Here is a 25,051-nt window from a genome sequence, read left to right as displayed (position 1 = left end):
GCATAAAAAACATACGAAAGCTGCCATCTAACCTAAATATTGCCCAAGTAAAACTAGAGCAAATTATTTCCCAAATATGAAAGTTTTAGGCCAAAATGGGCATGGTGCTGTATTGAGAGGCAGGGTTATTATTCAATTTTTGAACTAAAACCACTTCAGGTATATGAAGAAGTTAGTTGAAAAGAACATCAACACATAAACAAACCACTTTGCTCTCATCATATGGGGCAAAGCAGTGAAGAACCAGGTGTCAAATTTAGACAAAAGTCACTCTTCCAGTGCATCTGGTTCCTGAGGCTGGGCTGGAGTGACCCCTCCATGTATTAATCCTGGAGGAAAGGCTCACAAAGGCTCTCTCTGCCACCATGCCAAAATGACTGCAGTGGAAGGGAACCACTGCCAAGGCCAGTGACCCTCTCTGTCCTGCCCCAAACCTGCCTCTCCTTCCTGTGCACCTGATGTAGGGATATAATTTTGATACGTTTTGACGGTGCTAGGTTTGTCTCCATTGAATACCATGTGGGCAAGGCAGATAGAGGAGGTAATTGAGAGTCCAGTTCAGATCTAAGGTGGCTGCACTGGAGATGCTTCACTCTCCCCTGACTGCCAAAGGAGCTCAGGATGTGTATCAAATTCCATAGCTCTTTCAGGCAGCTGGGAAAAGGGAAGAGGAACTAACATAGGCTCAGATTAAATAGGGGAATGAGGATTAAGGAAGAATTTACACAAGAACTCTTGGGCAACAGTGCATGACTGTAGGATAAATATTCTTCAGCCTGACTAGAGAATCATTTTAACATCTTTATTGTAAGACTCACACATAAAATGTAAAAACGTGCCCCTCCAGGCTTTGAATGGTTAAAAGGATGAACTGGGTCCTAAGAACATGATTTCCGTAAGTAAATAGCCAGCATTTCCAGAGATCATTTGTTAAGTAGACACAAGGGAAAAGAAGATTTCAAAAATCCCTTTTTCAACTTTTTCCTTCTGGAAAGTTGTATTGGTAAGAGATAGATTTACTTTCTTCAGCTAAACCAAATTAGATGCAGAATGTTAAATGATATTTGTTTTGTGACAATGAGCTTCTGGTGAGCCTGTAAACTCATAGATCTCTTTTTTGGATCAGTAATTGTAACTCCTTCATACATTGGTAAAAGCTGCATACTCTTTTAAACTCAGCTATTTAACTAACTTAAAATTTCACTTCATCATCTGAAAATATGCTTTTCTGTTCTATTTTTACATTTTTCTCTCTAAGCAGAAATGGATGCAGTTCAGTGGGTGTGGGAGTGCCAACAGGAGGTACAATTTCTTGCATACATTATGATTTCCCATGTGAAGTTTGCTTAAGTTCTTCTATGAGGGAACTTACTTGAACTATATCATTTGGGTTAATCTTTTTTTTTGGCATTGTGACAGAATTTGGACATTTGTGGACATCAGGTCATTAACCACCCTTACTACCTTCCTTTTAGGGGAAGCATGCTCTCCCAGCCAAGGTTGTATCGATTCCCTCCTGGGCTTTTGACCGAAGAGATCTGTATAAAACAGTCACATTACATTTCTTGTCCAAAAAAAGAGCCAAGTAAATTCTTCTATTTTCTTTAAATAGGATAAAGAAGGAAGGTGATTTTCTGGTGTGGGAGGGGAATGTAAAATGATACCATGTCTGACCAGTTACCTCATCTCTATGCACAGGCATATGCACATGCATACTGAGCTCTAGCCAATGCCGTGAGCTTTCTGCTCTCTATCTTCAGAGTGCTAAAAACCACTATAAAAATATCAAGAGAAGCCTTCCAACAGTGACATATATCAGGCTGCAATCACTTCTCCCAGGGAGTGATGAAAGCCCTATCATGGATGTAATGAACAATAGTAATTATTAACACATGATGTGCACAAAACCATTAAAGGTTCTGCAAGACATGCCTTCAAGACGTCACTGCCATGCAGAAGTATGGATGGAGTTTTGGGCCTAGGGCCCAGAGAGCAAACCTCTTCTTAATAAAGAATTTACAGTCAAGTTCATCTCTTCTAGCTGTGTCCACAGATACTATATAGCCCCCACAGCATTTGCTTAAATGAGAAAAAACACTGGAAAATACTGTCTGGAAGACAATATAGGTAGGGCCAAAGAAATTACCTATTACTTTTACTTTACAAGGGGATTTTTTTCAGAGACACAAAGTTAGGTGATCAACCTGCACTGAAATCCAATGAAGCCTGAACATCTAACTCCACAGGGTTTTTGAAATACTGACCCCAAGATGTTAGGTCTTTCTCCTGGCCATGCCAGGGTTAGCATGCACGAAGTCTCTGCAGGAGATGTCTGTGAATGAGATCAGAGCTCAACCATAAAACAGTGACAAAATCATCTGGTGCACACAGAGCTGTTCTCAGTGATGAGTATTTAACTTCATTTAACTTTCTGTGTTTATTACATTTTTCCCCCTTGTGTTGTTTCTGCTTTATCTGCAGTTTTTATTTTGATTTGTATTTTATTATAATTTACTTCACTAGTTCTCAGTCTATTTACAGAGAACAAAAGAATGTAAAACAGTAGAATAATAGTGTTTATTTTCACAAATTTGGACTGATCAAACAACTCATAAGTCCCAAAGTGGAACCATGCTTGAGGTAGGTTAGGTCATCTCAAGTGTGGGGAAACAAACAGAAATATCCTATTCTTTGCTATTGTTTGTTGCCTTTATGCCACTTGAGAATTTTAACAATACCACATATATAAAACATTTGTTCTTGCTTTCTGCATTATTCAGAGTTTTCTCAAGGCTCTTTGGTGCTTTTTTTCCTGTGATGTTGCTATGCTTTAGTGACTTTCTCAACTAATTGAGCAGAAAAGTTATGGCTTTTCTGGGATGGCTTCTAGGAATGAGCCAGAGGTGCTGAAAAGAAGGTTTTGTCCTTTGAATTCTTCTATGTTTAAAAAATGTTCAGAGTTTTAACTAGTTTGCTTCAACTTATTCCCTTGATTCTTGTTCATATGCACTGATAAACCTTGGTCTAGCAGAGAGGAACCAACTAACCAAGAGTCTGATGTTGCAGTCCCATCAAATCCACAATTCTTTTTTACACTGCTTTGATTTTTGACAGGAGGTCCAAATGTGGATGTCTAAAGCTACATCTGCCCACCTAAACACAATACTTCAAAATCTCATAGTAATCATGGGGGTGCTGTTTCTTTGATTTGCAATTTAAAGCACTTTGAAGACAACTGGCAGCAAAGTTGGAAAATAAAGGCAAAGAGAGAGACTCGCCTCAAAGACCCTCCTCTGAGCCACTCACTCTGCTCACAGCTTTGGATATCCACAGTCCTGCTGAAGGACAATGTAGTTCATTAACCCAGGATAACATAAAATCACTGCCTATTTAAAAATATAAACCTGAAAAATGAAGTAGTTCAGCAGCTGCTGCTTAGGCTGTTGAATTCTACTGCTGTGACATCCAAGTGCTGGCAGCACGAGTGATCAGAGTCCTGAGGCTATTTCAGCATGAGCATTTGACAACTACATAGCTGAAATTTACTGCTCATTATTCTTCTGGAAAAAAAGAAAAACAGGCTTAAATTGAAAGTCTTTTCAAAAGTGCTGAGTTCTTAGAAGCTATCATTAAATTTTGAAGGAGCTGTTGGGTGCTCAATTGCTTTAGAATAATTACATTTCTGTCTGTGGCCTCAGCAGCCCAACTTGATGGACAGAGAATTTTATTACAGAAGCTTTAACCACACTAGAAACTCCAAAAGAAAAAAAAAAGACACCTTCTGAGTATTTTCTTAAGGTCATGACTGAAAAATTCTTGTGTTGGAAGAATAAATAAAATCTTAATAATGACCTCAAAAAAGTTGGGAATGTCAAACAAAAGGTTTTGTTTGGGGATGTCATCATTCACTCCTGTCTCCTTTTTCTCTCCTATTTTCTGAAAGATCCTTGGCATTGACGCTGCTGAAGAACAGCCCACCACTCACTGCTGCTCCTGCAGGCAAATGACAATGACTGGCTGGTATCTGTCCTACTTAGGGCCAGACCTCTCTATAACATATTGATCTCAGAAATCATTCTAAAGGCCCCAAGAAAGTGCCAGAGAGTGGAATCAGCTATCAGGTGTCACAGACAATAGAGGTGCAGAGCTCTACTTCAGTTCTTGGAGCTCTTTGGGAGTGGAGACCCATCTGATGCTGCCCCTGAGCTCCCTGTGTGCAGCAGCCTGGAATCCCAGCTCCTCCCACCCTTCCCACTCATGGTCTTGGAAAGGTGATTATCACCTGCATGTTTGAAGGCTGCTGCCCCCACCTGGCAGGCAGAAATGAAGGATGTCGAAGCTACGTGGGACAAGTCTTTCCTGACTGCTCAATTTGGTGAAGAACAAGGTAAGAGGATGGGAGAGGAAGGACATGAACTCCAGACACAGCACTGTGACTGCAGAGCACAGGCAGCCATACCTTTTGATAGCACCAGAAAAGATTTAGGTCTCCTTGGGTGGTGTAAAGCTGTGTTGTAGTGGTTCCAGTCAAACAAAGGTAGGGGACTAGACAAGGGAGTTTCAAGCACAGGAACACGCTGAGGTACCCGGATGATGCAGGACTGATTTTTGCATTTTTTCCTGAGCTATAGAAAGCACTCTCCTGGAGAGCAGGAGAGCAGAGAAGAAGCAGCAGGGTCACAGTTGCTGTTTTGGGCTGCTCTTGGGATGGTGTGTCCACATGCACTGCCTCTCATTCCTTCTGTAGTGAAAGCAGTGGCTTAATTTAGCCTTTAATGACCAATTCTGTCACCTGATTTAGAAAGGAGAAATCACTGTCTCCAGGAACAGCAACACCATAGGCTAAATACAGTTGAAGTACAATTCAACTGATGCCAGTAGCATGAATATGGCTCAGTGTGTCATCTCTTGGTTTGGCCCACAGAGTCAGTGTGGTGAATGTTATGATTTTGTTTTCTTAGTTTAATCCTTGGTACCTCTGTAAGAAAGACTGCAACATTTAGATCTGGAAAAAAAATCTGTATTTGTATAAACATGGGGATATAATTGTGTATATTAAAGTGTTCACAGGGTATTATCCCACAGTCCATCCCATATTTAGCTTGGACATTACTACATCTTGGAAAATGGGAAAACTTCCAGATAATTCCTTTACCTTGAAATATCAGCAAACATAAGGGTATTTTGAGCTTATCCCCTGCTAAAAAATGAACAAATAGCATTCATGGTTGCAAGCCAGAAGAGAATCTCTCTTCAAATAATGCAAAATGGGTCAAGTTAAAAGCATAAATAGTTTCAGGCACAAGGGTGAAAAGTAGTTCTTAAAGGGCCCTTTTTTTCTTGGAAGAAAGTAAATTCGCTCAATTAATGGCCATTCACTCCCATTCAATACAGCCATTTCATGTATTAGTGATGTATGTTATAAGATTGTGGCTTGTTTCTAAAGAAATATAATAATATAATATATTGTACCCACCATTTCTCCTGGATTTTGAGAAGAAATGGAGATTGGAGCAATATCTCCATGTTTCTATGCAGTTTACTGAGGGAAGTAGATATCTGCATGTACACATTGTCACCACTGACCTGAGGAGAAGAATGAATTTAATCTCTAGCTTTTTTAGCAGCAGAATACTTTTCAGTCTGGATTTCATAAACTTTATGATGGGGGCATGAGACAATTGCACAGATGGCAGGAGAACAAGCTGAGGGATAATAACAATGAGAGTGGAAGAATGGGAAAAGCAGGAAAATAAGCGAGTGAAAAAAAACCCCTACTGGTAGAAAGAGCAGTTCTTATCAGACAAGAGAAGTTACTTCCAGAACTGAAATGCAAGCACTGAGAACAGCATGAGTAGCAGGGAAAAGTTGGATCCCTTGTCCCAAGGGAGAAAACAAACAGCAAAAAAATCCCAAAGCACACAAGCTGGAAAGCAACAAGAGGGAATGGAGAGGGCAAAGCATAACATTTCTTCCAAGTTAAAATGTTTCCAGATTGTTCTGATATTTAGAAAGAAGATTTACCAGATCCCAATGCATTTGGAAGGCAGAGCCTTCTGAAATGTCAAGTCCCCTGGATGGCTTTTTTTCATCAGTTTATTTTTTTCTGCCTGATTTTGTTCTAATTAGTTAAATGCTCTGCCTTGGATTCCTGGTTAGGGCCCTTTCTAACACTGATAACTGCTCAGTGTGAAGGCAAAAGAAAAATCTTCACACCTCCAGTTACTCTTATGGGATGAGATATGTAATTTATTTGTAGATACCAGACTTAGCAGATGCTGACAATAGCAGCAGAGAATGTTCCAAACTGTGAGACCCACTAAAAACTGGAAAGGAAGGGGTTACTTTCCTTCATTCAGCAATTGCTACCCAAGCCATCTGCCTCCCTAATATAAACAGTTATCATCTGCATGGGTAAACTAAAGGATTGCAGTGCTGTCCATCAGTTAAGGTACCTTCCTAAAGAGTGAGTCTGGCCAGGGACCTGTGCTGAAAGCTGCTTTGTTAACAAGGGCAACAGGAGCAGAGTCTCAGTGCAGCGAGATGCTGCCACATGGCTCCCTTCTGTGACACAAGGCCTGGAGCCCAGGACATCATTGCTGTCCTAGTCTAATGAGGCTCATATTTTTGTCAGCCTACACACATTGGTGTATTTGACTCTGCTACACCAACAAGGACCAGGGACCAAGCTGAGCAGTCTCAACTCTCCCACCATTCAGGCTGCTTAGCAATTAGCTCTCTCCCTGGCTTTGGTTTTGGTACTACTCTGGGTAGGTCTCTCCAAGGCACCTGGGTATTACAAGGCAATCTCTGAAATGTGTGTGCCACTTCACTTGGCTTTATGCCACAGGATTCACCACCAGGGTTTGTTTAAGCAACATTTTAGACACACCCTGCTATTCCCAGTATAGCAAAAATGAGCATTCCTGAAAACCCTAGGTACTTATGGGGCAAAAGTAAAGGTCTTCAATGTTTTATTTTAATTCATGAGATTCCATCCTTTTCTGAGACTTTTTTGTCCCTATTCCAATCAAGGGTAGGTTTCCCAGGGCAGAGTAGCCTGGGGTGGCATCCAATGCCAATTGGGCCATCAGCAGTATTCCCACGTAGCTTCACCCCTGGGGCTTCTTCTCAGAGTATTGCACCCCCATGGAAAAGAGCCCAGAGCAAGGTCAGGACTGTGCTGCTTTCTTTGTCAGTGCATCATCAGAGTCTTCCTCAGCTGACCCAACAGGAGACATGCAAAAGCCTGCAGTTCTGAGCAGGCAACTCTTCAGCCTAATCAGGGGCGCTGCACAAATAAACAAAGTATCTTGCTGGATCTTTCTCTGCCAGTTTTGCTTAACTTGAGCTGGGCAATTGGTCCCAAAATTAGGACTGTCTGCACAAATGTGTGTCAGAGGTGAAATAATCAGCTTGTGCAATTACTATTGTATGTGCCATAGTTCTCTGCCTACAAACACAAGGCAGCAAGCAAGACTTAAGCCCAGAATATTATGAAAGCCAAAACATGGAAGCAAAGAGAGCCAGAATCCATAACTTAAGCAATAATTGCCTTTTCTGGCCACAAGCAGTGTTTTACAGAGTACTACAAAAACTGCAAGCAGGCACTAGGTCCAAGCCAAAGTCCAGGCAGCACTGCAGCAGGTTATATTGCCAAAGCTGCTTCCCTGCAAGGCTCAGCACACAGCAATATTCCCTCCCTGAGGCTGCCACACAGCCACAGCTGCAGGGGAGCTGTACCCCAGCACTAAAGCTGAATTTTAAAAAAAGTCATCTTTAGAGCCTTTGACTAGATTTTAAATACAAACTGTCATAGACAGAGTTCTACCTGAAGAGGGTTGGTTGGTCAGATACGCTGACTGAAATAACATAATTGAACTATTTAGGCCAAAGATCTCCTTCTGCAGATTTGTTGTGAGTCTGCAAACAGTCTCTCAGTGGCCCCAAGTTCTGTGAACCATCCAACCTACCCATCCCTGGGCTGCTGAAACTTAAAGCAAGTATGTTCTTGCACCCACAGCAAGCTCCTTTGGAAGAGCAGTAAAAGAGTTTGCAAAATCAGCAACAAATTGGTTCTATCTTTTTGTGAGTGGTACAGGATGGTCTCAAGTCTGATCAGCGAGGTGAACTCTTCAACAGTTCTGTTTGGAGCCAGGCTATAAGAGGACAGAATTTTCCTGCTGTGGATCTGTTCTAAGTCTGCATTTCACTGCAGGTTACTTTGCTGTTCTTCCTATGGACTTCAGGATGTATGTCCCACCTAGGGGAACAATCTCTTCTTAGCTCAACCTCAGCACAGGACATACAGAGTGTACTTGCTTCAGCAGGACAGAGTGTTTGTGAACTGTTATTTAACAGAGACACAAATAAAATCCCCAGGTCCTGATATACACTGCCCCTTTGGTCCCTAAATTAGCAAAATTTCAAGCTGGATCCAGATGCTAGTTTTGCAATTGAGCTGTAACTGTGTCATCAGTCATTGCCTCCATGGTTTTGTAAAAACTCCACCATGTCCAAAGGTGATTAGGGGATTGAGACATCTTTTCTATGAGGAAAGGCTGAAGGACTTGGGGCTCTTTCACCTGAGAAAACTGAGAGGGGACCTCACCAATGTCTGTTGGTATCTGAAGGAAGGGTGTCAAGAGGACAGAGCCAGGCTCTTCTTGGTGGTGCCAAGCAATGGGCAGAAACTGATGCGCAGGAAGTCCCTCCTGAACATGAGGAAGAACTTCTTTACTGTGTAGGTGACCAAACACTGGAAAAGGCTGCCCAGAGAGGTTGTGGAGTCTCCCTCACTTTCGAGATAGCCAAAAGCTGCCTGTAAACAATCCCGAGTGACGTGCTTCAGGGGATGCTGCTTAAGGAGGGAGCTTGGATGAGATGACCTCCGGTGGTCCCTTTAAACCTCAGTTAATTGTCTCCCTGGCCGGCCATCCTGCTCACTGCTGTGGCACTGGGACACAGGGGACATGCGGGACGTTTTGTGTGTGCGTGTGTGTGAGCATGTGTGTGTATTTTTACTTTTCTGGTATCACTGTGCTCATAATTAAAGCTTTTTTTTTTTAAGAAGACTTTGCACTTAATACACAGTTCTGCACGTGGACTCACGCACAGGCCAATCTACTTCCCAGCAAGTTTACAAAACTCTCCAGCCAGCCTGCAAACACTCTAACCACAGGAGACAGACTCCTAAGCGTGTGAGGAGGCCACACCAATTAAGACAGGAAACAGCGTTTGACATTATCCAGGGGCTCAGGAGAAGCGGGATGACATGAAAACCAGAGGGAACAGGGCTGCACGGGTGGAGCGAGCAGAAGGAGATGTAGCTGCCGTCACAGGCGGCGAGTAAATGCGACAGGACCTTTAATTCTGAGCTGCTCAGACTCCTCGCCCTGCACTGAAACCTCCTCTCAGCACCACAACGAGAATCAGCCGAGTCGTGCGAGCGGCTCTCGCCGCAGACATCCCAAAATCCGTATGGCTGCGATTCTGACCCCACCAAGTACAGAAACATAGCTTCGTACAGGCACACAAGTGCCCGCGCCGCCACGGCTGTGTGACAGGACACGGGACGCACGAGGGACACATTCGGGATGGGAGCGGGACACACAGACGGGACACCCAAAGGGCAAAGGGGACATAAACGGGACACACACACACACACGGTAACACACGTACACACACGCACACACACACACGCTAACACGCACACACGCACACAAACACACAGACACGCGCACACAAGGACACGGACACAGACACACACACCACACGCACAGACACACAGACACACACAAGCACTCGGGACACACAGACGCCCTCAGCGTCTCCTCGCGCCGCCGGCCCCCCCCCGTCCCCCGCCCCGCGGCTCGCGCCACCCCCGCCCTGGCCGCTCCCCGGCGGCCGCGGATTGGCTGCGGGCCTCACGCGAGCGGCGCGCGCGCGGGGCGGGGGGCGTGGGAAGAGCGGCTGTGCCCGCGAGTAACCCCGGCGCGCGCAGCGCCCCGCGCGACCTCTTCCCCCGGCACCGGCGGTGACGCGGCGGCCGCGCGCGCCCCGCGCCCCCCTCCCGTCCCCTCCCCTCCCCTCCGCGCGCGCTGCAAAGATGGCGGCGCTGAGCAAGTCCATCCCCCATAGCTGCTACGAGATCGGGCACACCTGGCACCCCAAGTGCTCCTGGGCTGTGCTGCACGTCACCCAGAGCGCCCTGGCAGAGTCCCTCCGCATCTACGGCACCCTCTACCTGGTGGGTCTGTGCTTGTGTGTGTGCGGCAGCCCGGCCTAAGGGGGGGCCTGGCCTCAGACGACAAGGGCAGGAGGGGTATAGAGACGGGGGAGCCTGGCCTTGGTTTTGGGTGGATACCAGGGCGCAGGGGTTAGCCTGGCCTGGAGTGGAAGGGGGCTATAAAGGACCTGGTGGGAGCCTGGCCTGAGCGGAGGGGGAAGGGCATAGGGGTGTTTCTGGGGAGGGCACAAGCGGTGCCGTGGCGAGGGGAGTCTGGCTTGGGGTGGGGGGGAAGGACATAAGGCATATTGAAGAAGGGAAGCTCGTCTGGGGTGGGGGGAGAGGGTTATGGTCGGAGGCAAAGGGTAGGAGATGAGTCAAGGGGCAGCCTGACCCTGGAGTGAAGGGAAAGAATCGCAAATAGTATGGTTTGGTGTGGAGTCTGGTGCTGGGGAGGAGAGGGATGGTGGTGGGGCCGTTTGGTGTAAGGAGGAGGAAAGTTGTGTGGGGGGGAGAACCTGGTGTTTGGGGGGGGGAAGGCATGACAGGGAGAATATGTTGAATCCTGGCCAAGTAGGGCAGAGCAAAGACATAGGGGTGGTGGCACCTGGAGGCATAACATACTGTGAGAAGATTGATGTTGGTGGCTAGAGGGGCATGGGCACATGCCTGAACGTCGTATTCTTGTTATCTTCCAATCCCTGCGATACCTGAATGAAAAGCCTTAGTGTTTGCCTGGGAGGCTAGCATTGTGTCTTTGGCAGCAGCAAGTGTAATGCACGTGTCTTGGTGACACCTTCGTAATCAGTGCTTTAAGATCAAGGAGATTCCATTGCATGATGAGGCAAGACTAAAAAAATTTATGAGGGCTAAAGGAGTCTGAGTATTCAGAGAGTATCCTACAGGTGAGGTATCTTAGTGAGAGTGTGCAATTAGACTTGGTTATATCACCTCAGCTGGCACATTTCCAGCAAATTAGGGTGTAGATAGGAGAGCTGGGATGTGTTTGCATCACCCGTGTAAACATACCCTGGAAGCCAATCTAAGCTGGAATTGCTGCAAGTGAGCGCGTCTGTCCCCACCTCCCTGCTTCTCCCGTAGTGGTACCTGGGGAATGAGGAGTGAGCTGGACACTGAACTGCCCCCAAGCTGGATGGACAGAAAGAAGCACAAGTCACTGAGTCTGCACCAGCGCTGGTGCAACAAAATTATTGAGCTATGTAATAAAGAAAAGGAAAGGAGTGGGACTGCAGCATCCTGACATATTTTGGTTAAGCTCCCATTGAAGGGTTTCTTGAGTGAAAATTGTGATGACATCCATTTATATGATAAAACAGTAACTGGTAGCAGTGTGACCCTAAGGAGTTGTCGTGTCTGACAGTGAACATTTTCACTCTGAACTGCCACAGACAGGAGTGGCAGCTGTTGGTGGGAGCATACAGTGAGCTGTATCATGAAACTAATACAGAGAACATTCTCGCTTCTCCTCTTCCTTTAACCACTACTATTTTCTTTGGATCTGTTTTCTATCTAGTTTGCTCTGTAGGAGCATAAATACTTGCACCAGCAGAGCATGGTTCTGAAGTGAGCCATGAGAGGTGTAGTGGTGATCTGTCAGGTCTGGCTAAGCATAAAGCAGCTTAAACAGTTCTGTAATTAAATCGAAAATCCCCAACAGCCAAACCTGGTCAAGAGATTTCCTGCTCATAGCTCTGTTACGGTTCACTCAGTTGTGCAGTCACAGGTTAGGGGGAAAGCTCCCACTTTTTATTTCTTTGAAAAGAAAAACAAACCTAAAAATACAAAATGTTTTCCTGACCTGTTTTGCATTGTGACCCCATAAACAGTTACATCTTGTCACAAACCCAAAGTGGGAACCTTCTCAACCAATGTCCTGCTATATTGTAAAACCTCTGCCTCACTTTTTGCACTGTCTTCTTTGCAGTTCAGTTCAGTTTCTCTTAGGTTTTTGTTGATAGCATTTAACCTGACCTGCCAGAGTAATCTAAAGCTGAGCTGCTCTCAGATCCTGTCTAAATAGAGGAAGCACTTGCCAGTCTCTGCTCTCAGACACATAACTGTACTTTTTCTTTGTGTGATTCTGGACCTCATCTCTCCATGAGCTAACCCAGAAGAGGTTACTTACCCTGCTTTTAGCTGGGGTCATTTTCAGATGCAGTAATGAATTGAATCAGTTAAGCAGGATTTGATGAGCACCAGAACCAGTGTAAGGTAAAGAGTAAAAGGGTGCAATGTGGGCTGCAGAGGAGGAAGCAGAAGCTTTGCAAGTTAAGTAGCCTGGCAGGGAAAGAACAGTCTTGAATTAAGAGAGTCATCTCAGAAGTCATTCTTTGCTGGAGTTACAGTTGTGCTTGAAAACCTTTTAATTGTAAATGAAATACCACAGGTGTACAGCAGAAATGTTCAGGTTCACATAAGAGGATGGACTTAAGTTATTTTGTCTTCATAGTTATATCAGTGTATGTTCATAATGTTTCTGGTAGTACTTAGTCCTGGTCCCTTGTAGAGCTCAGCAACAAAAAATGCACTTCATTTTTCTATGTCAAGCCTGTAAAATGGCTTCTGATTGTTCCTCCTGTTGCTACAAGCTAATAACTAAGGAAAGGAGATGAAAGAGTTCTCTTTCACAAAAGCTTGTGTGGAAATGAGAATGAATAGATGAGAATAAATAACCAGAGATTGTTCCCTGAGAGAACATGGTTAGGGACAGTTACAATCCAGAGTCCAAACTCATAACAGCTTCACCCCACATCTCTCAAAGGCTTTGTTTCTCTTTGGTCTGTGGGAAACTGATGGAGCTGAATTAAGTGGTGTTAGTAAGTGAAATATTGGCTGTCAGTAAGTGACTGTATAGAGTCTTTTCTTTTAAGTAGTGCTGTACTCTTTGTTTAGTTGTTGTTTGTTTTTTTTCCATGTCTTTTTAGTAATTGTGCCTGAGTATTTTTTAGTTAGGAAAAATATAGCCTTGAGACACCATACTTGCACTGTCTTTATTTTTGCTCCAGTACAAATGGACTGCTTTAGTGAAAATGGGCTTCATATCTAAATTGAATTGTTTCTCTCCATATGAAGTGGCTGACAGGAATGCCTGTTTTGTAATTAAAGCTGCCTGTGTTTGCACAAACTGAATGTCTCCATATGCAAGTCTTATGAGACCCACTAAAAAAAAAAATAAAAGTTGCTTAGCTTCTATACCTGCAGAAGAATCCCTAAGCCGTCTTTCATAAATGTTGTAATTATACTTTTTGAAAACTATTTGCCTTGGTATCTTGAAGCTTCAATGAAAAAGTCCTTCCTCAGAATTTGCTGTATTTTCTTCCATCTATACTTTGTTTTTACATTAGTCAAAGCTAAACAAAATGGGAAAGTGTCATCTTGTATTTTCAAAGCTGGAGAAGTCAGATTTCTAGAAATTCACAGAAGTGAGGAGAAGAAAATGATTGAACAGGGAAATTGCATGAAGCTGGGAAAAGGCTGGAATACTGGCTTTGAGTTGTCTCAGCTTCCATTTCCCAAGATTCTGTTGATTTCACATGGGTAAAGTGCTATTCATCACATGCATTAGAGCAAAGTTCTCTTTTCCTGGGGGTTTGTATGTTTTAGACATTTGTTTGCTGATAGTGCACAGTAGATAAATATGCTCAGTCATTTGTATGAAGTCTTTGTAGCGCATCAGAGATAATCTGATCAGGTAACATTTTCACCTAATCTGAATAAGGTAAAAATTGTTTGTTTGCTACTTTGTAGTAGCAATTCTAGAACTCATTCCTCTAACCTTTTGCCTATGGGATGGCAAGAGTCAGTCATGCCATTTACCTTTCCTTTCTCTTAGTCTGATTGTCTGTTCTCCACCTAATTTAAGACAGGCTCCCTCACTTTCCAGCCTGACTTCTGTCCTGTCCTTTTCCCTTTCAAACATAGGTCTTCCTCTCCCCACCTACATCTCCTGCTCTTCCTTCTCAGCACCACCCCCTTCCTCCCCTATATCTGCTGCCCTTCCTTCCTGCTGCTAAAGGGCACAGCCAGAGCACAGCTTGAGCACTGGCCCGAGCTGACTCTTGTCTTACTCCTGGCTCTGACTCCAGACACCTCTCCCACACAGATCTGCTGGCATAGAGGAGAGGAGCAGCAGGCCTAGGGCAGTGTGGGTGCCAGTGGGTCTGTTTCACATGTCCTCTGCACTGAGGGGTGGTTCAGCCAACTCTTCAGAACAGATGTGACCAGAGTCTGCTGCTCCAGTACAGATTTTAATGATCCTCAGCACTTGCCCTATTTCATTGATATTTTTTCTTTCCTAATTTCTTCTCATACTCTTTTAATGCTCATTTTCTTACTTTAGATTCTCATTTTGGTTTCACTTCTAATATTTCTTCATACTTGTGCCATATTACTTCTTCCTGTGCCTAGAACAATCTTCAGGTTTTTAGATGCCAATTGCTTCTTTCTCTTCCTGTGTCAGAAGGGTTTTTTTTTCTACTTAGGATTCCAGTGCTGTTGTCTTCCTGAGCCGTTTGACCCATCAATAACTGTATTCTGTATCTTAATCTCCATTCTTTACTCTGTAACCTCCCTAGGAATAGGATTGGATATCATATTGTCAGAGACACAAATGCTATCAGGTATTGTATAAATATAAAGTGCTTTTCCTTCCTCTGCAACGTCAGTGGGAGCGACATTGGTACAAGTACAGCATGAGCCAGGGAGCTGCAGTGCAAGCAGCGTGTGGCAGCTGGCAGGTCACTTCACAGGTAAATCCCTGTTTGACTGGAGACAGCAACTGCAAGAACCACTCTTACTGTGCTAATGAATTATTCTGAAAAGGGTTATAAGGTGGGACAGAATCACCAGCCAAAGATCAAGCTGAAGTGAGAGTCTCACATCACTTTCCTGGCTGTAGGCACATTGCTGTAGGATTGGCCAGCGGTTGTTCCCAAGGGTGGATGGTGTGCATTGGCTATCCTGCTGCTGGTTCACGTTTGCTTTGGACACAGCTTCCCTTGGGAGAGCTGTTTGAACTGGTCCTGAGCAAAGGTGGGGAGCCAGCTAACACTAAAGATAAGATCCTCTCTTATCTGCCAGCATAGATAGAGTTGTCATATATCATCTTTCTGAGGGGTGTAAGAGGGCTGCACTGCCCAGACTGTATTCTAAAATACTCTGGAATTGCTGGGTATATTAAAATGTGATTTTTCCTTGTTTGTCCTGCAAACCATTGTGTATTTAAAAGTGGGATGTGGAGACTAGGGAGGATGTTGGTGTTACTGTGGAACATGCTTCTGGATGCCATATTGGATCTCTGGGTTAGGCTGTCAGTAATCTTTCTTCTGTCCAATCCAGTACCTAGAGCTGCTGTGATGGTGGTATGTGATTGCCTTCTTTTGGATATCTGTTCATCTTTGTACTGTGCAGTGTCCTGTGTCTCTCTGCTATGTTATGAATGACATGTAGGTCACTGTCTTCTTTCCTTTAGATTCTTCTGGAAGCTGGGTCATTTTAGTCATTTTATATGACTAAAATTAGCCTAGATGTTACTAAAGTAAGAATCTGTGACTTTTTCATTCCAGGCTGTGATCATTCCACTTTGTTCAGGTGGCTTTCGGGCCACACTATAAAAGTTCTTTCATAAATTGAAAATAACCAAAAGGAATCTTTATTCTGAGATATGCTGAGAATTTAAAAACATCATATAATGAATTCAGGTGAACTGAAAAATTTATGCTCAAAGATCCAAGGGGTAACCAGGAACCTGCATCACAGTAATGTTGGAAATCAGGGAAAGCCTCAGCCTTGACTTACTGAGCAAACATCTTGGTAAAGACACTACAAATACTGAGAACTAGCAGGGACTGTTTATCAAGGAATAAATCTGTTCTCGTAAGTTGGTACAGCTTTACAGTAGAGTGCAAGAATTTCAGGGTAGGAGGACAATCCTTGAAAATTATGCTGAGTTAGACATTTTAAGGGGAATGAAATAGAGTCTCCAACTCATTTCAGTAGAAGGAAAACAAATAGTAAAGATAAGTTGTCATGGAATGAGAGTGATTCCAGGCTTGAAGGTAATTTAGATGTCCTTAAAGAATATGTGAGTACTGTTTTTAGTTGGTTGGGGGATATGGAAAATTTAAAAAAATCCAAATCAAAACAACTCAGCCCACTGATGGTGATCCTCATATAGCATCTCACATGAGACAGGGCAACTCAGAGAGCAGGAGGTACATTGTTCTTCCTCAGAGTATTGCAGGAACTGAGTTATGAAATTAAACAATGTAGGAGCCAGGTTTTGTAATCTGTGAAATCAGGAAGGGATGAGCTAACTAAGGAAAAACAAATCTGAGTGTTTCAGAGGACACATGAGAAAGAAGTTGCTTATTTGAACAAGTGTCTTTCAAAACCCAAGTGTTACCTGAGGGCATTTTGAGATTTAGTTACTGCAAAGCACTTAAAAATAATTTTTATAAAACAAAGGAGTAATGTTGTTGTAAAATTTGTAAAAAGTTGCAAATGGTTCTAAAAGAACATATAAATAATTGAATATGATTTTGAAGAAAATCTGACATGTATTTGTAGCTCTGCCCACCGTTTGAGTAATCTGAGGTTATTTTCTTGACTGTTTTAAATACTGGAGATTACTTTGCTTTTATCATGTGACTTATTTAATAAAATTTCCCTTGGGTTTTTAATGACTTGCAGCATATGGATTATATAAACCATGTGCATGGTTGTATTGGTTATCTCCAAATTTGCATTTTAAACGTGCCTCAACATGTCAGATAGTTGTGCTTATAAATGCTATTGACCTCTGCTTTCCTAAGGATTTGGTTAAGTGTCTGCATATTTCTATAGAGCTTTTAAAATTCTTTCTTTTTTTCTTTAATAAAAGTTTGTTATGATGTGGTTGATTTCAGCTGGATGTAGTGAAGGAATGAGAGATGGTAGTGCTTGTTTCCATTTTCCATCAGTCAGTGTAGTATGTGTTGTCTAATTCCACCAAATTTTGATGGAGGGGTAGTCCTTGAAGTCATACACTTTGTACAAACTTAGGACATGGTTAAGGAGGGAGGATGGAGGAGGGAGAGACAAAAATGTTGTACACAGGACAGCAGAATTGGCAGAAAGCCTGCGGTGTTTTTAGCCTGCTGTGTAACCTGTCCAACTGTACATTGGTCAGCCAATTAGTGCATTAATTAAGTCAAACTATCCTTTGTGTGCAGTGCCTCTTGTGGAATGCATAGTTCAGGGATATAGGTGAGGATTAAGGATGCTGGAGGTGAAGCTGAGGTTATTGTGGTTGGATGATGAATACTTGTAGGCGTTACATGACACATTGTGAAAATAATCAGGCTTGGCTGGTGCCTCAAATCAGGCTTGGCTTTGAGTCTCGTGTTCCTTTTCTGCTGGAACACCAATAGCCTAGCTCTAATCTTGCAGTAGACTGTGTACCTGTGGTTTAGGGATGGTGTTGGAATTGTGTATATTCTTTCCATGGTTAGGACACAATAAATAAATTCTGATTTTTTTTTAGATCTATGGGGCTTAGCATTTGCTTATAAAGACTAAATTAAAAAAGAAAAAGGACTTGAGTAATGATATTCCACAAACTGAGGTATCATGAAACTGGTAGACTGATTTTTTTATAATTACATTTTTCATGTTGGAGAGTCAAAATGCATTTGTGTGAATTCTACATTAATGCTAGAAAATATTTTTCCTGTCTGTTTCTTTATTAATACTGACCAGTTTTTTTTTTCAATGCATCTGTTAGCATCTTTGTGGAGATTATTATTTTGCCAAGGATGTACCCACTGGATGTCCTGATGCCCTCTCCTTCCATTCTTTCTGCTATTGACATCCACTGCTAAGCCTTGACCCATGCATTTATTGTAAGAATTTAGTTTTCATCACAATGTCCTCCCAGCTGACTTGAGTGAAGCGTATCCCAGTGGGAGCCATGAACTGCTGCTTTCTGACATCAGATTTCATAACCTTTCTGCACTTTATTAATACTTTTCTGAAATGTGTGGCACTGATAGGGACAGCAAAATGGTATCCTGAAATATCTGGTATTTTTTCCATATAATCACATCACTGGCAGTAGAAGAGTAGAAGAACTCTGTAGTCTGCTTTTAGCCCTACACAATATTTAGCTTCATTGGTGTCTATAAAGCAGTTAGAACATTTAAGCCTTTATAAACTTTTTATTTTTTTGGTGTGTATGTGTGCATGAAGCTCTATTGCTCTCACACATATTTCTCTTTCAATTAGTATGAGCAATTTTCTTTGGAATGATTTGTGTGTTATGGTTTCTAGTTCTTTTCTGTTTTTCATTTGGGAGTAGCATAGTGAAGAGAAGGGAAACCAGAAATTTATATTAATCTAAAACTTCCTGGAGACATTACAAAAATAAGTTTTTGAATTTGATTTGACATTAATTTATAAGATACCAATCTTTCTGTGTTGCACTTCTTACACTTTGGTCTGAGGGAGCAAGACTTCATGCTTTGGTGTAAGGGCTGTGTTCTTAAAACAAAAAAATTGTTATTTTGTTCCAATGTTCATGTGCTTCCTACCATATGCTAGAAATAGCTGAGTGGGTTGCAACTAGTTTTCTGGCATTTAGACTACGTTAAGACTTTGCTTCAGCAGAAAAATTATCTGGGTTGCATTATTGCCTAATCCATTATGCTCAAAGCAATCTTGATACTTGATTAAGTAATGTGTAAATCTGTTTTCAGAGGTCTGTTCACGCATGGATTTCCTCTTAATCCTTAGTTCAAGCTTCATTTTGGAAATAAGATTTTGGCAGAACTTTCCCATGGTTAGTTTTAGTGGAATCTTCAGCCCATCTTGGATTCTAAAGCATCTACTTGCTATTCAGTGGACAGTGTTTGGTAAGAATATCTCCCTCTCACAACCAAGCCTTTGAGATGTGCTGGCAGTATGGATTTGACAGGACGTCATTCTTTCTTCTTATCAGCACTAGCGATATGAAGCTTGCTCTGTTTCTCTAAGCATTGACCAAAAACTCCATCCAGTTTTGAGACTCCCAGGGAGATCAGTGCAGCTAAAGATAATTGCTGTATTGCATTAGAGATCAATCTTACAGATGATAATCCTAGTAGAATGAAACATTGTCTCATGGTGCACTCAAAGTATACTTTCATGGAGTCATAAGAGCACATAGGCTGAAGGGACCTTGGGAGGCCCTGAGGTTGCTTAAGGACTTTTCTAGTTAAGTTTCAAGGGTCTCCAGGGGTGGAGAGTCCACAATCATTTTCAGCAACCTCCTCCAATATTCAGCCACCCTGAAATGAAAACTTTTTTTCTTTAGGTCTAACCAGAGTTTCCCATACTTGTGCTTGTCTGTTGCCTCTTGTCTTAGCCCTGGGTACCTCTGAGGCAAGCCTGGTTTGCTACATCTTCCTGTTAGCTAATTGCAGAATTTCTGTGGACAAAAAAAAGTTTGAAGACCTCTAGTGTTTGAGTCATTAAATAAGTTATTCTTTATAATACCTGGGGCATACATTAAACTGAACAAAAAGAATGTTTATTCTTTAGATTGAGCCTGTTTTCTGCTATAGGCAGTTTTTTAGGTAATATACCAATTCTGTGAAATATGTCAGGAATGTGTTGTTCTCCCAGCAGATCATGAACATTTCTTGAGGACTTGCAGTTATTTAATTGAAGCATAAAACCTTTAAAAATACATCACCACTTCACAGGCACAGTGTAAGGCGTGTATTTGGATTACTTTAGTGATATTCTAACCATAATTGTGTGATTGTCCAATTGTCTCAAAGATAGAACTCTGTAGCTATATCAACATCTTAAAAGTTTTGATACCTGGCAGACAATGTTTCTGACAATTATAGCCAATGTTAACAAGGTAATAAAATTCCTCCTATACTTCCCATTTCATATTGCTTGATGTATTTCCTGGTATAAATATTGTAATGGCTGGAACAAGTTCAAAGCAAATCTTTGTGGTATTGTCCATAAAGTTTAATAGGCTTTGTTTTACTACTTAAGTGGGTATACCTCATTTTCTGTTTTTCTATTTCTTTATGATGTGCAAAGAGTGCCTAACTGAATTAAAGTCTGTCCTCCATTTTTTTTCTTCCCTTCTTTCTCAGGTTGCAGCTATTCTCAGGAAACGAAAACTTGACTATTATTTGTACAAACTGCTACCTGAGATCTTACAGTCAACTTCCTTTCTGACAGCAAATGGGACCTTGTATATTGCTTGCTTTTGCATTCTAAGGTTGGTATACTATCCTAAAAATGAAATGTAATAAAGCTATTTTTGTGCAACTTTTCAATTTGTATAATAATTTTTCTCTTTTTCTAATTGACTTGTTTGTAGAGCTTTGAAATAAGAAAAGCTACAGCAATTATCTTGATTTCTGATTTTACCATTTGATTATGAAACTTTACTTTTAAAAAATTACTTTTCTCATTTTCGTAATCTTCTAAATGAGTAAACAAGTCAAGGGATCCACTTTGCTTCTTTTTCTCTGTTTTATAGATTCAAAATACATTGCTGCACAAAATTCAGATAATTTCTAGAGGGGAGTTAAAAAGGCCTAATCTGTCTTTCATAGAAATAATTGATGTAATTTATTATTGGTTTCTATTTTCCTCATGCAGAGGCTATGGTAACTTTTAATTATACTGAACTTTATCCAGTCATCCAAGTTTGTACTTTTCCTTATGATCATAAATGAATGAAATCCCAGCACAGCCTCTGGGATTCTGTAAGATATAGACTTGCTCTGAAAAATGAGCATAAAAGGCATCTCTGTATTCTGTTTCCAGCATATATTTCAAGTAACTGTGAAATAGGATAGTTAATAATTAAATTTGCTTTTTATTAATATGATTATGCATTTATTGTAAGAGATGTTACATGTAGACATGTAAATCCTACAGGAGCTATGAATGTTTGAAAGTTAACTCACAGCATACTCGCCAGCCCCTCTAAAAGATAAATCCCTTATGCCCTACTTCTAAATCTGTTCAGAGGCCTCTCAACTTCCCTTCAAAGATGGAGGAGAAGGTAGAGAAGAAGAGGAGCTGGCTGAGGAGCCATGGAATGCTTTTCAAGTAAATAATTCTCAAAGTGCATCTATAAGTAATGAGCTCTAAAGAATATGATGTTTTCTAGCAATCTAGGTTGTATGAATATTGATTCATCTTTATTCCTCTGAACTACAGAGTGCTGTTCCTTATTCTACCATGTATTTGCCTGTAAATCTGCAGTGCTTTATTCCAATGCTGTAGTTAAATGTTATTCTCTAAATTAAGCTGCTATGGTTTTAAGTTGTATGGTTTCAGCAGTTCCTCTTACAGAGGATATTTGCCATCTAACAGATCCATGACCATGCTTGTGCTGGTCAGTGAAGTAGGTAAGAGATTAGTGTCTTGCTCTGGCATGGCATCGCTTTCACCTATGTGGGCACAGCAGTTCAAGCTGTTCTGACCTCCAGAACAGCATGGCCAGATGCAGACTGGGTAATGGAAATGCTGCCTAGCCCAAGTGCCCTCCAAGTCTCCTTGAAGCACTGTTTGGGTTGACCTAGCTCAGAACCATGTAAAGGACAATTCCAAGATTGTCACATTCCAAAAATGTGACAAGAAACACATGTAAGTGCTTACTCTGCCATTTATACAGCTGTACTGCCCAGTAACCAACCAGCATCTTGGGAGGTGTACGTGCTTTTTCTCTTGCAAAGGGATGCCCCTGAGGAGTAAACAGCTGCAGCAGAATCCTTGCTGGCAGAGTCTCTGCACACTGCCCACCACCTGCAATTGCAGGACTTGAAACTAAAAAGTTGTTGGCTAGAGTGCTGATTGAAACTGGTGAACTGAAATCACTAATAGAGGCAAAACAAGTATTTAAGGCAGCCATGGTAATGGTGCCTGTTGAAGTACATGAATGTCCAGTTATAGTGAGAATTTTGCAGCTTTTCTGTCCAAAATGAAATTCAGAGTCTCAGCAATTGAGTGATTAGGGTATTTAAGAGCTATTAAATTACATTTCAGAAAACAATGGATAACATGATTGTTATCCATGTTATGTGTCAGAGAAGAAATACTTTCCAAACTTATATCCTCTGAAGAATGAGTACATACCTAGTGATGATCTATGTGGAGCATTTTCCATGTGTTCCCAGGTGCCTGTGACAAGAATGCTTGCTTGGACTCATCAAGAAAAAAATCTGTCTTCCAGGAATTAGTAAATGATTAGCAAGTAGTTAATATATGTGAAACAAAACAAGGTATAAATAATTGGTTTCCGTAGTAGAAATAAATTGCCAGTGAAGTTCCAGTTATGTTCTTTGTTTTGGAATACCTAAGGAATCTAGAGGAGGGGCTGACTACTCGTATGAGAGATTGCGTGAGATTATTTAGGGTACAGAAATCTAAAACTGAGTCTCATCCATTTCAGAAAAATCTGTTGATTAAAATCACTTATGAAATTTGATGAAGTGCAAAGTAAAAAAGCAGGTCTGTCCTTACTCAGGGATGGGCTTTAAACTAGCTGCTATTTATCAGGAAGGTGTTTGAGGGTTGTTTTTGGTAGGTTCTTTGAACAAGTCACTTCAGCACTTGAATATGGTCAAGAAGCTGACTGAGTGGTGTTTGGAGAAAAAATGAGACTGCACCAGGAAGCTGAATGAGTACATGACACCTTTACAAACTGAGCTCACGAGCTCACTATGCCTTTTTAAGAGTTTCTCCTAAGATCATAATGTTGAAAAGTCATTCACTTGAAATGTACTTAATATCTTGTATTTAATATACTTGTCTTGCAGCTTGAGTCATATAAGCTTGCTTCTCTCACCTGCTCTTGGGTGGTTGATGGAGGATGGAAATGTGAGATTTCAGTCCTTTATTTTTAACCAATTTGTGTCTTTTTAATGTTTATGTTTTCTTATTGTTTTAATTGAAATTGTATTATTCTTTGAATTTACTGCTGTGTGATACAGTGTACTTCCTTTAGTAGCCCTGAGGGCGAGAGTCATGGTATGTGATTATCTAGGCCAGAAACATTCTAAACCATCAAAGAAATAGCAGTACCTCTATTTCTGCATAACTGGCCTGAGTATTTCTGGAGTTGATATGCAACCATGGAAAGAGATTGTTTGAGGCTGTGAAGATCTAGATGCTCTCCATCTGGTTCTAGATAGTGATGAGAGATTGGATGTGATAGATTGGTACTATAGGATATATGCTGCAGTTTTTAAATCTGTTTTTGCTTGAAAGGTATATTCTAGCAGCAGCAGTAACTCAGAAGCAGCATTGTCCAGCAAGCCTCATGCAATTGATTGCTCTTGCCCTCCTGGAGTTCTAGACCAAAGCAATGGAGTAAGGGTTTATAGCTGGATGTGTTAACTCATGGTTAACACATTCATGGTAGTTTCTTCCTTTCAGCTAGGAAAAACTACCAAAATTGAAATGGATGAAAATTCTCAAGGATGTAAACTTTAGGTAAGAATGTGGAATTAAAATTATTCCAGGCATTGTTTAATACTCTTACAATTTCACAGGTGGGTAAAATGTCAAAAATATCTAAATCCAATGTCAGCAATGACTTAGGAAGTGGGTAGATGTTCTTGTTTTAGAAGAGATTGCCAAGCTAACTTGACTGACTTCCTTTTAGTTTCTATTTTTTTTGTGTGGTGAATTAGGGTCTGTGTACAGGCTGCTCTGTTGGCAGAGCAGTGGGGGTGTTGATCTCTGTGAAGGATGTGTGACAGTCCAGCTGGGGGTTGTAATCTCTTCCACTGGTGAGATCCAGCAGACTACATCTGTCTGGGCTTCAGATGGAAGTGCTGGGTTCCTGTGTTGACAGGCATTGCATCTCTTAAATGAAAGGTGTGATTTTTAGGTTTATGGTTCAATTACATGTAAAACTTCATAAAGACATGGTTCTGTTAGTCTATCAACTAGAGTAATTATGTTTGTCCATATACAAGTTGTAGATTGAGGAATTAGGTGCATGATCTGAAAGAACTCCTTATTCTTACTCCAATTTCTATCCATAGAACATGTGAAAATAACCATGCAAGTAATAACAAAACCTAATTTTCATTTGCTTTAGGAGAAGTTTAAATGTTTCAGTTAGTGACTGTACATTTTTATTTCCACTGGACTTTATTATGTAAAATGTGTTACTGTTGTTTCCGAAATCTTGTCAAACCAAACATGCACGCATTTGTAAAAGGATTCTAAACCATGCCAAAAGAACAAATTACTGTTTCTTTCCCACAGAAAAGGCATTTGTTCTGTTATTTAACAGGTGTGTCTGGTAAGATGTGTTCATACTTATTAAGATGCTTAAAATGACTTCCCTGAAACTTCATACAGTAATTACTTTCTGAGAGAGTCCTAATAATGAACTTCAGCTCCTGCAGCGTTTGGCATTGTCATCCTGAGAAATTATCCTTTTGCAGCCGTGGGAATGAGCAGTGTGTGTAATTGCCATTACATCACTTACTGCTGATACACTGGCTCTCTTTTCACTTAGGAACATAAGCTGGCATTGCTTGCTGGTAATGTTATTTTTGCAGAAGTATGAGATGAGGCTGCTCATGCCTTTGACAGCAAGACTGAAAGTGAGCTAATCAGATGGTGTTGATTAATTGTCTTGGTTCTCTCTTCTGTCTTGTCAACGTGAAATTTTGTCTAAGAAAGTGTCCTCTTCTACTGTGTGTTTGTCAGTTTGTTTGTTTATTTTGTTTGCTGTGTTTTTAGAAGGGTAGACTCCATTGTAGTGCTTTGTTTTCTCACTGATAGTGCTTG

The 25,051-nt window shown here is 41.5% G+C and overlaps 1 protein-coding gene across 1 annotated transcript in view; it reads left to right on the top strand.

Moving 5' to 3' along the window:
- The first annotated feature begins 9,913 nt into the window (after positions 1 to 9,913).
- Positions 9,914 to 25,051, top strand: part of TMEM135 (transmembrane protein 135) — a 156,302-nt gene continuing 141,164 nt past the window's right edge. The window contains exons 1-2 of the mRNA XM_054654627.2: positions 9,914 to 10,249; positions 20,380 to 20,507. Of these exons, the coding sequence (XP_054510602.1) occupies positions 10,109 to 10,249; positions 20,380 to 20,507 (269 nt within the window). The 5' untranslated portion in view covers positions 9,914 to 10,108. The remainder of the gene's footprint in view (positions 10,250 to 20,379; positions 20,508 to 25,051) is intronic.

This window comes from Agelaius phoeniceus, chromosome 2 (assembly GCF_051311805.1).
Source record: "Agelaius phoeniceus isolate bAgePho1 chromosome 2, bAgePho1.hap1, whole genome shotgun sequence".
NCBI classification, from domain to species: Eukaryota; Metazoa; Chordata; class Aves; order Passeriformes; family Icteridae; genus Agelaius; species Agelaius phoeniceus.
The sequence above is the reverse complement of the archived record's forward strand: the minus strand, read 5'-3'. Positions and strand labels throughout refer to the sequence as shown.